This window comes from Neofelis nebulosa, chromosome 7, assembly GCF_028018385.1.
Source record: "Neofelis nebulosa isolate mNeoNeb1 chromosome 7, mNeoNeb1.pri, whole genome shotgun sequence".
Lineage (NCBI taxonomy): Eukaryota > Metazoa > Chordata > Mammalia > Carnivora > Felidae > Neofelis > Neofelis nebulosa.
This window is the reverse complement of record NC_080788.1, coordinates 69,654,730-69,667,173: the sequence shown is the minus strand read 5'-3', so window position 1 is coordinate 69,667,173 and position 12,444 is coordinate 69,654,730. Positions and strand designations below refer to the sequence as shown.

General features: G+C 43.8%; 1 protein-coding gene across 1 annotated transcript in view; it reads right to left on the bottom strand.

Annotated features, from left to right (window-relative positions):
* Positions 1-12,444, bottom strand: part of RYR3 (ryanodine receptor 3) — a 535,021-nt gene that overhangs the window by 358,974 nt on the left and 163,603 nt on the right. Inside the window, 1 exon segment of the mRNA XM_058738297.1 lies at positions 1,802-1,921. Within this exon segment, the coding sequence (XP_058594280.1) occupies positions 1,802-1,921 (120 nt within the window).

The following is a 12,444-nucleotide window of genomic DNA, read 5'->3' as shown; positions in this document are numbered from 1 at the left end:
GAGATCATGACCTGAACCGAAGTCAGACACTCAACCGACTGAGCCACCCAGGAGCCCCGAGGATTAACTTCTTGACTTCTAATCTAGTCATCTTCCTATTATCCCAGACGGCTGGGAATGAAAAGAAAAATATCTAGCTAAGGACAAAAGCAAAAGAGAAAAGACCTCAGGGAAATCAAGTCTAAGGCCTTTAAAAAAGATAAAAACATCTTCCTTTTCTCTCTGCCACTTATTTTAACGGGACTCTGTCCTTTTGGCACTGGTCACACATGTCACTGATCGATGTTTGAACTCAGGGATTGGTGACCTCCCTGGGAGGGCACAACAGTGATGGAGAGGACAGGGGCTTCTGGGACATGCTGTCTTCACAGTGCACATCTGGTGTTCAGCCACACCATGCATGTCTGTGTTGTAGATGTTCATGTGGAGAAACAGCATGCTAATCCGGTGGGCCTACTGGAAAATATAGTAACCATTTTCTGTTTTAAAAAAATGGCTCTGTGAGGAGGGTAAGATGGTTAGCTGTATGTCAGCTTGGCTAGACCATAGTACTCTGTTATTTAACCAAACACCAATCCAGGTTTTGATGTGAAGGTATTTGATAGATGTGATTAACATCTATAATCAGTTGACTTCAAGTTAAGGTGATGACCCTTGATCATGTGGGTGGGTGGGCCTCACGCCATCTTTTTTTTTTTTTTTTTTAACATTTATTTATTTTTGAGACAGAGAGAGACACAGCATGAACAGGGGAGGGGCAGAGAGAGAGGGGAACACAGAATCGGAAGCAGGCTCCAGGCTCTGAGCCATCAGCCCAGAGCCCGACACGGGGCTCGAACTCGCGGACCGCGAGATCGTGACCTGAGCCGAAGTCGGACGCTTAACCGACTAAGCCACCCAGGCACCCCTTAAGGCTTTAAAAATAAAAACCGAGGTTTCCTGGAGAAAAGATATTCTGCCTCAAGACAGCATCAACTTCTCCGTGAATTTCTACCCTACTGACTTGACGTATAGATTTTAGACTTACCAGACCCAATAATTGCGTGAGGCAATATCTTAAATCCATCATCTCCCCATCCACCCACCCATCGAGAGAAAGGGAGAGATCCCACTGGTTCTGTTTCTCTGGAGAACCCTGACCAATCTAAAGGTCTGGCCAGGACCGCCAAGTATGGTGATCTCGCCGAGCACACGGATACACTTGACAGATCACGAAAAGTAGAGACAGTCTGAAACTGGAGGAAGAAAAGGTTTGGCTGAAGAGACAGGACATTACATGCCACCACGCAGGCAGGGACTAGAGCAAACACTCCTCTCTGCCCCCAGGTCACAGTGGGCAGGCAGGGGTAACGATCACAGGAGCTCGGCACAGTCTGAACTGAGAGCAGTGGGCTTTCCGTGAAGCTCAGGCCCAAGCACCTGGGAGTCCTGGTAGCCATAAATGACAGCTGACAGTACAGAACCCGCACTGAGGACCTTTAGGAATTAACAACACAAAAAGGTGTTCTGGGAATATGAAAACAACCTCTTCTGTGACAGTGACCTCAAAGCATCACTGGTGTCCTGGGGAACACAGACAGACAAGGCACCACTAATTCTTCGCTGCTCTGGATTCCTACTGTTCCTGGGCTGGGGAGAGTCACATTTTACTTCCCATCTGCTTCCCATCTGAAAAACAAATGCGTCCTTTCTTTCTACCTTCTTCCTCATCACTCTCAACCTCCTCTCCTTGCAGCTCCTTCCCCTCAATGACTGCCTGGGAGGTCAAGGGAGAAGGTGCAGGGCAGGCAATCAATCCTACCTTGGCTTCTGAAGTGGGTTCCAGGAAGCACAGGCGGTTTCCCAGGCCCTCGGCTGCCAGGCAGAACTTCCTCTGCTCCTTGTGAATGTTTGCGATGCACTGGAGAACCACTTCATCCTCCTGCCGGCAGAACAGAGACACACGTGCAAGTGAATGAGGGGCTGCCTTCCCACGTGGAACCAGGTCCCCAAGTCACTCTGCTATAACGTCATCACGTACACCGAGAGGCACATACTTTTGAGCATGATACAGAAAAGGAGAACATATGGCAGTATTGAACACCTCCCCTGAGTACTCTGAACTCTGGGGTGGGGTCAGTGGGTGCAGGTACATGTACGTGGAACGCATGTACCCCACACATCTAGAGCACGAGCCTCGCTTCTGAGGTGCAGGAAATGCACACAATCTGGCTGAGCAGCCAATTCCAACACGTGAGCGGACATGAAAGTAAATCTAAGCCATCTCCAAATACATAATAAGAACAGAAAATTGAGATGAGACTGAGGGGGAACAGAGACAACAGCAGAGATCAGACGGAGGTGGGCTTCGTGCAGGGCAAGTCCCTTGTGTGTGAGGCTTGGAGGAAGCAAAAGACATGTTGTTGGGGGACGGGGGCCCATGTAGTGGGTAACACATTCGCCAGAGATGACAGAAGGAAGCTGTGGAGGGTGACAGGAAATGGGTTTCAGACATATGGGAAAGGAAGCTCAAGAGAAGCCTTGAAGCTTGAGATTGGAGGGAGGAGGTGAAGGTCAAGTTGAGGAGCCACTCTGAATTCCTTAAGGAGGGGACCTCCCTCCTATGCATCACTCTCAGAAGCAACCCTGCTGAAATTTCAGAGGCCTTGTTTGCATGGCATCCCTCTTGTTGATCATCTAGAAATGAGGCCAACCTCTATTTACACTAACATGCTCACCTCTCGCACAGTCCTGACCGAGGCTGAGAGGAAATCATTTTCCTTACAGTTTCTCCAATCTGTTAGTCTATGTCCCCACTCTCTCCCACCACTCAATGTTGGATTGCAAACATCAAAAAGATTTGCAGGTGTGGTTATGTTAAAGGAGTAACCAGAGGAAGACCACTTGAAGCTTCCTCCTTGGCAACTGCTCTCCAGTTGCCCGGTCTCACCCCCATGTCCCCCGATTTTAGTGTTTGTCCCAGAGTATTGGACAGTCAGATTAAACAGAAACAGCTTTTCTGAAAAGGGGTCTGCGATGTGCATAGTCATGTGGAAAAATAAAATCCTTCTACCTGATGGGAAGATAAAGAGATCGAATAGTAAGAGATCCCACAAAAGAGGTCTGCTGGTGCCCAGAGATTGGTCAGAAGCTATAGGAAACTATAAGAAGCCACAAATCACAGACATATGAAAAGAATATGGAGGGGAAAAAAAGTTTCACACTTCTACTGGCACTGGAATGTCACTGTTCATCATTAAATTGAGTCACTAATAAAAAGCCTCCGCTTAGAGTGCAGTCAGAATTCATGGTCTTCACTTGAATTGAAGCAGAACAGAACTCCTGGATGGCACTACTCTCAGAATGTGGATTCGGTGAAATCTCTGAAGAGAAACAAGTTTTCCCCCAGCTGGAGTCTCCCACAGATCCTGGGGGGGGGGGGGGTGGGGTGGGGAAGAGGTGATCATATCCTCCCCAAGGGCACAGGCAACAAAGGAGTACTCTTAATTGTCAAAATCACTGAGGGACACTATGCGCATTGCAAAATGGGTCATGAGACTTACGAGGTCTGTACTTCAAGAAGCAGTCCTCAAAACACCTAATTTTTCTGTCCCAAATGTTGAGAGGACCCCCTACTGAGAAATATTTAAATATGTCCCACCTACATACCATTTGCCAACCAAACAATAGTCATTTAGAAATCACAGGTGTGTGTTAAGGACTAGACTTTTCATGAGCTGGTAAAAGCCGACAGAATTTTCTCTTCGACTTGAGTTGAAGGTACGTCTCTGCATGACCTTATTTCCCATGCCCTTTCCACTCCAACGTGCCCAAACCACCTTAGCTTGACTTGGCATTAGCTGCCTCTCCGTCTTCTGAAACTTCCCTGTTCTATAACTCACATCCTCATAAGCTAGGCTGCCAGTCAGCTAATGCAATAAAAAAAACTTGCCCTGCCTCAACAGCTGTCTGCTGAGGAGCATTTGGCACAAACATTTTCCTAGGTCCGCACTCTGGGTGGCACACAGATGGGTGTGGGGCTCTGAGCCAAGTTTACTGTTGTCCCAAAGCTTTCCCTTTTTCCCCACATGCTGTCTGGAACCGGATGCTCCGTGCTGACCTGGCTTGTACCTGCCTTCATTCCAGGCGGCACCTACCATTCTCCACAAACCTCCATCAGACCAACATCCTGAGCCTTCGAGTACCCGACACTGTCATCTTTGCACCCAAGTTTCATTCAGAACAAGTTAATCCAACCCATCACATCATGTCTTCTATGCCCTGAACACAGACCACAGCCCCTCCAGTTACCAGCCCTCCCTAGTTGACTCCTTCCTGTACTGATGTACATTCTCTTCTCCCATTACCTCTCTCCCTTTGTCCCTTTGCTTTAAATCAAATCTGGGTATTTACAGAAGGTACCGTTTCCAAGGAACTCCCTGTCACTCACTGGAGGCTGCAAATTCTTCCATCTTCTTGTAACTCCCCTCCCATCCCTCAATGCCAAATTCAGATAATCGCTCTCCTACTCAGGTCCAAAACTCTTCAATTTCGAGGTATGTGACGGCCAATCTCCACATCTTCTCAAGTCATCTATCAACATCCTACTTAATTCTCCCACCTTTATCTGATTCTTAACGACCATCACAAAGTCTGATCATTTTTGTATGAATTCAATACACATTTTTGACTACCATCCAATGACAAAGCATTCTGCCAGGATACTGCAGAGCATACCTAGTTTTAGAAGACAAGATCGGTTAATACTGGAGTAGTCGAGTTGATGTCTGAAAGGCCAGCTCCTGGCCTTTCTCCCTGCCACCTGAGCCATCATATCGACTAATTTCAAGGTTCACGTGGATAATCTCTTCCAAGTGAACACCTTGACCTAATTACTTGCACAGTTTCAGGAACACGCTATGCGTAACACTCCTTGTCAAAACCTACAACAATTCCTATTCTAAAATCCAGAACTAGACTATCTTACTCTGAACCAGACTATCTGGCTCTATGAACCCAATCCTCTCTTTCTTGCTTTCTCGTTCTCCTATGTTCATTGTTCTTGCTTTCCCTCACCAAAACTTCCAATTCCCAATTCCTAGAGAGCCCTGCCTTCTCTTCCTCTTCACCAGGAAGAGAAAGGATTTTTTGATAGAAAAAGTAACACAACTCTAGGGTTTTGTTCTACTATCAACTTATGGGATTCTTTTTCCAGTTATACATTTTGGCTTGTTTGAACTGTGGTTTCACTGGAACAAGATCATAAAATCTCCCCTCTTTGTAGAACTCACAACAGATTCAACTCAGTCACGATCAAATCACCTCCTCCTCCTGCCATCTATAAGACAAAGAGATAAAATAAAGAGGAAAGAAGGGTTAGGTCAGAGGGCACAATAATCAGTAATGAAAAGACTTTTTAGACCTACCCTCTCAACTTAAGGATGAGGGGTGCACCTGTCTTAAGTCCCCAAGAAATACCAAAGATCACATAAGCATCTCTGGTTTTCCACTCACTATGTCAAAAGGTCTCTGCTCCCTTCCCTCGCAGGTAAGTTCTTTCCTCTGTCTCCACCCTCATCTCCCCTCCATTCCTACTGCCTTCTCATCTCTCAAGTAAGTCTTGTCCAGCATCCCTGAAGTTCTCCTCCTTGAAACTCTTCTGTTCCTTTAATCAACTGTGTTCTCCTGTCTTTCTGATGGAACCTTCCTATGTCCACTTTCTCCTGGCATTCCTTCACATAGGGATCACCTAAGGACTGGTCCTCATCATCTTTGCTTAGCAATCCCATCCATTCTTCAGGCTTCCAGTTTTATTCTGATTAGTAGTTGGACCATCTGTATCTCCAACCTGGTGGCACTCTAAGGTTCCAAACCTCCACTTATCCCTGACTTTATCCAAATACTTATGCTCAACACTGCAAACCGACATGTCCCAATGAACCAAAAGGTACATTTCCAGCCTACGCATCCTTTTATGTTGTCCATGTTTGTTAGTGACACATACAACCTCTTGGCAACCCAGGCCCAAATATCACCACCTCCTGTCTGAGTCTTCCCTCCTGCCTGTCCTACAGCAAATGGGCCAGAGAAAGGACAGACTGGAGGTCTAGAGATGAAGACAACTCAGAGCTTTCTTCCTCTGATCTATTTCTAGAGGCACAGCTCTGACCTTACCATTTGTCTGTTGAAAATCTATAATGGCTCTCTCTCTCCACTGTCCACATAGCAAATACAAACTCCTTGAGCCAGCATATGAGGACCTTCACTTTCTGACCTTTTCCCCCCAACTTCTTCCCTGTCGAGTTCCTTCACCTGTCTACCCTCATATTCTTACACAATCACTAACTCTAAAGCTGCCTTGATTTGCCATTTTTCCATGTTCATATATTGCCTATTCTCCCAAGTTTAGCTTAAATGCCACATTCTTTTATGAAGCCTAAGTAATCTCTCCTCCATCCAAATTGCCATAGCAATATCACCATACTCCTGCCTTATGTTTGTTTACATGCACGGTTATCCCCGACTCTGTATTTTGAAATGGCTAACATTTACTGATATTGGACTGTATGACTGGCACTGTGTTTTATGAGTAATAAAGCTTACTTCACCCCAACACTATGGTGTAGGTACTGTTTTCACCGGCATGTCACAAATGAGGAGCCCTACACAGGGTAGTCAAGTAACTTGCTTATGGTCTCATGGTGGTGAGGGGTAGAGTCTGGTACCCAATCCAGGCAGTCTGCATCCATGCTTTCTCTCCCATCTCTCTCACAGCTGGCTCTGAACCCCTTGAAGGCAAGGTCCATGTCTGGTTCATATTTATATCTATCAGGATACTTGCTAGCATAGTGCCTTATGCACAATATACATCCAGTTATGATTTATTCAATGTATGTGTTTTTTACCTTGTAATCTAAATTATAAAAACACAGAAAATTGTTTCCCCATATAGGCTGGGAATATAATGTGTTTGGTAAAAACATGTTGACTGATCAAGATATGGAATCAGATTTAAAAAAGATTTCTCTATTCTCATCCATGTAACAATAATTATTCCAGAAAAGGTCACTGTTCTATTGATAAAAATATCAACTATTCATTCCATACCAGACACACTGCTGAGATTTCCCCCTAGATTATTTAACATTAACAACAACACAACCATTTTAAGAATGAGGAAACCAAAGATCAGAGGAATCTGGCAATTTTAAGAAGTGAATATTTAAGGAGCAGTCATTAGGTGCCACCATGTCACAGCATCTCAGTTAAGTCCTTACAACCATCCTGTAAAGAAGATACTAATATTCTATTTGTAGATAAAGATATTAAAGCACAGAGAGAATAATTAATTTGCCTAATACCACACAGCATGTAAATAATAGATTTTGACCTTGAACCTTAGGATTATCTGAATCAGGAGGCTGTCCTAGTTACCATAATGCCCAACAGTCTCCCAAGAGACTGACCTTAGTAACAGGTCTGAATTCACCTATCCCTGACTCTAAGGCCCGTGGTGATCCTGTTGATAAAAATAGGTAACTCCCAGCCACCAGCCCTCTCACATGGCCATACAATGTTGACAAGTAACCACATCACAGAGCACGATGCCATAGAGAATAGCCAGAGACCTAAAATTCAAATAAAACAAAATTTTTCTGTGCTCCATGACTTAACACTGGAAGGAGTGTACGTCATCCCCAAACTTGTAACATAGGGGGAAGAATGATTAAAATCCACGGTATATCATATGTCAGCATCCTTCCAAGCTATGCAGTTCATAAGCGCCAGCTATTCCTGTCATAGATTCAGTCTGTGGTGGTGTTGAGTGATTGTCCCTGAACAAGGATATACAGCCTTTGGCTCTCTTTGCTTAAATTTCATGTTATCACAGGTCATCTCTGACAAAGTAAGTTTCTTTCTATACTCCTCTAGCTAAAGAACCTTGAATTTGAAAATGAATGGAGCTTGCCTATTCTATCTCCACTGCTTCTTTCTTATACCCTTGGCTCCTGGTCCAAGGGTCATGACAACCTTGTTTGGAGTTCTGTGTTGATGGCTGGGGGCACCTTGGCTCTCCCTCTTCTCCTGGGTCATTTGCAGAGAACTCTTTGGGACAAAACAAAATGGCTGACAGCTCTATTTACGGTAGATCATTAGGCAGCTGATGACAGCCCTATAGTTAGATGGGCACATCACTGATACCAAGAAGCTCGTGAGCAGAGAGCGCATGGGACGGAGCGCAGTCCAGCAGATTTCATGGTCCACATTTAAGCGCAGATATTACTGCAGAGGAAAATCCATAACCATTTATTCATTGCTTTAAAGAGGAAGATGTGTCCTAGCCACTCATCTTGATCATCAGACACTATGTTAGGAAACAAACCACCTACTAAATATATGCAGACATGGGTGAGAGAGCTCATTCTCAGGACTTACCCCTACAGCATCTCTTCAGTGAAAAATAAGTAGGCTTTTGAAATGATGAGACCATCCCTAAATTATTTCACAAGGATTAATGGCACTGGTGGTCTACTGTATGTCCTAAACATCAATCACTCTATTTACTTCCTCAGATTCTAACCTCCTTGAAGGCAGGAATGTCTCATCTCCCTATGAATCCTCAGTGCCCTTCATAGTGCCTGGCACAGAGTAGAAAAGTACAATTATTTGTGAATTTACTGAACAAATCACATAGTTTGAAAACAACAGCATTAACAAAATTGCTGATGCATAAAAAATTCACATAAAAATCCTTCTGCATTTCTTTACTTGTATAGTCTAGAATGCCAACAAGGAAATAGTGGGGAGCATATAGAAGGAACTATGATATCCTGCTTCCACAATGGCCCCATGAGACATACAAGTATTTTTAATCCCATTTTAAAAGTTATGCATCTAAAGGTTATAGACTGAGGGAGGAGGCTAGTCCAATGTCCAACTCACAGAAGCTGACATTATATCATGTCCCTAGAGACAACCCTTCTAGGGTTTTTCTGTTGCTGTGGTCTGTTTTTGTTGTAGTATGATTACACTTTTGAAAATCCCCATTGTTTTTCCAATCTCTCCAAAATTAGGGATGGTTCCCATCTCTCATTCCTTACTACCCACTGATTGCTGCAAAATGCAGTAAAATGGAAATCTTGGGATCCAAAGAGAGAAAGTTGATATAGTTTATCATTCCTTCCTTCTTGGAATACTTTATTCATTTGGTTCATAGGGTAGACTCTCTTTTGGTTTTCTCCTCTATTCACTAGCAGATCTTCCTCAGTCTCCTGGGCTAGCATCCTGCCCTCCCCTCTCCGCCACTACCAGCAGGGCTCACAGGGTGTTCCTTGGAGTTTCCCTCTTTACCTGCGCTCTCTTCCTTTGTGATCCCATTTGATTACATGGCTTTTAAAACCATCAGTACTTGAATGACTCCCAAGTTCATATCAACACCAGCTTAGACTTCTCCTCTGAACTCTAGCTTATATCTCCAGTTGTTCTAGTATCTCCAAAATCCAACTCCTAATCATCTCCCCTGAGAATGTCCTTCCCAAAGTCTTGTCTGTCTCGGGACATGGCAACTTCTTCTTTAGGGTCTCAGGCAAGAAAATAAATCAGTAGCTAAAGTCAACAAAAATATCTGCACTTTCTAGATGACAGCTGTTCTTAACTACTACAAAGGGGTATTTCTACCATGAGGTGCTCTCCTCAGCATTTTGAAAATTAAAAAAAAATAAAACAGGATAATTACTCCTTTTATTAATTTAGAGCATTTGAAGTATAAAAATAAAGGCCTTTTTAACATACTATATGTAAAAAATAAAATAAAATAAAAATATCGGAGTCCAGAGTGCCCAGGTGGTTCAGTAGGTTGCGTGTCCGACTCTTGGTCCCAGCTCAAGTCGTGATCTCATGGTTCGTAAGTTCAAACCCCACATTGGGCTCCCTACCGTAAGCACAGAGCCTGCTTCAGAGCATCTGTCCCCTCTTTCTGCCCCTCCCCCTTCTCAAAGAAATATATAAAAAATCTTCGAGTCCTATTGATTCCTTTTTTTTCTTCTTTCACCTCACATCCACATCAGCAACTAATCCTACCCATTCTACCTTCAGGATGGATCCAACTGGACCACCAGGCTCAGGCCATCATTTCTTGTCATGATTATTGCAGTCACCACTCCTGTTTCCCATCTTTTCTCTACACCTCTTCTCTGCCCCCAGATAGAGGTTTTTAAAACCTGAGATATGTCACTCCACTCCTCAAAACCCTCCGGCAATTTACTGTCTTATTCAGGAAAAAGGCAGAATTCTTACTGTGGCCTATGGGGGGCTAACACCTTCCAACAACCTCTCTATCACCCTTTGCTTGCTCACTTTCAGCCACATGAGCCTCCTTGGAAGAGCCCCAACTCTTGAAGCATGACCTTCCCTCACACACTTTGTGCTTGCTCTTTCCTTTGCCCAGAATGCTCTTCTCCCAGAGGTCTGCAGACCTCCCACCCTCACTTCCTTCAGGTGTCTGTTCAGTGCCTTCTCATCAGAGGGGCCTTCCCTAATTACCCAATATATAATTACAACCTCAATCCCTCTCTGCGCTTCCCATCTTGCTTCATCTGCCTTCTTGGCCAGCGAAGACTGCCTACCTAAGAATATATATTTCTTAGTTGTGTCCTCCTTCATTAGAATGTAATGAACCGTACCTCTTAGACACAGTTTTTCTCCTCAATGCATCTCCAGTGCCTGGAAAAGTGCCCAGTACATGGTAGGCGCTCCAATGGTCACTGAATGACAGCCTAGTCATATTGTTTCATATTAGACACAAGAACTTACGACTTCATTGCACCCTTCTGTTGCTTTATAGGAAGTGATCTAACAGTCCTCAGACTCAGCTGGAATTGTTTGCTTATGTAGGGGACTGACAAGCCAAAGAGTCACCTGTAGCCTCCAGGGCCCTTTCTGCTCCAGCAACTGAAAGGCATGTTCTGCTTGCTCTTCATAACTTTTCTCATTGCTGAGAAGGCAGAGTTTGGAGCTTGACTGTAAAATCTATTCAGTGTCACCCATGGGTTGGTCTCTCTGGAACTTACAGGAATAGGGCAAAGGGGGAAGCCTTCCTCTACATTGATTAGTGGGACAAGCAGGCACCAGGGTTTACACAGGGATTTAATTCCCTCTCAGACAGATCATGCTGCTATTAGACATGGAAGAATGCAGTGACCTGTGACATGTTTGTCTAGAAATAATGGCCAATTATTAACACTTACCTATTCTCATAGGACAGAAAAATAATGATCTAGTTGGTACCAAGGAAATTTCACAGGGAGGTTTTCTGTAAAATTTTATGTGCAATGTTGGTATTTTGAATACTTCTCTCCCACCCAGTGAGAACACACTGGGTGAGTGACCATACCCAGGTGCATGCCCTTACCTCTTTGGTTTCTTTTCTTCTTTAGGCACATCAGCCAGGGTAAAATATGAATGGGAACAAGCTAGAATACTAAAGCAAACATGGTGTTTGCACCATGTCTAACAAAAAGCGTCTAACCTAAGAGGTGTAGCAAGGGTTGGTAATACAGTTACTGTAGGAAAGTATAGGTCTCTGGAACCAACACTGATCTGAACCTAATATTAAAAAGGGGATCTAACCAGGACACTTCAACTTCCCATGTTTACATTATGGACGCTGATGAGTTTGCTCTGTGTCTCCATCCTCATGCAGTCTGAGCACTGTAACCCGAGAACCATGCAAAGGGCATCCAATTCTGATTCTACCATGGCACTACTGAGACCTGGACAAACCATGCAATGATAAGCCACATTTTTATGTTATTAGATCTATTCTTTAAGTAAATTTCCTTTTTTTAAATCATTGATTCTTGGATCTTCAGCTTCTGAATTGAGGTATAACACCTTCCCTGGGTCTTGCAACTCACCCATGACAGCCCACCCACTTGTAGCCCACCACTTGTTAGATCTTCTAATAGCATCTAGGATGAGGGGTGAGGGCCACAGTACTGTCTGCTTTTGGTTTAGGGAAATAAACTAAACAGGGAGATTGTTTCTACTAGCATAATGCTTTCTTATGCTACTTTCTGGAATCTTCCCCTTTAAGATTTTTAGCAAAAGTAAATGACACTAAAATAGCCAACATGAAGGACACCAACACTCTTGTGTGCATAATCAATCCAATTTACTGAAGACGTTGTAAAATCCAAAAGCAACGACAAAGCATCTAGCAATTTCCATACAAAATCTAATAGCTAGGGAACACTGTGCCTTTTTCAGAAAGGATGCTTGATAAAGTTAGTAGATTGTAATGAAATTTATGGGCTGACATTTAGATAGATAAGTCTTTGAAAATAGGTCACTTAAAAGCAAAAGAAGTGTTTTCATAATTTAATGGTGCTAAAGCCCTATGAACTATCCAGGACTACTTTCAGAAAGACAGGAAGAGAGGGAGGGAGGGAGGGAGGGAGGAAGGAA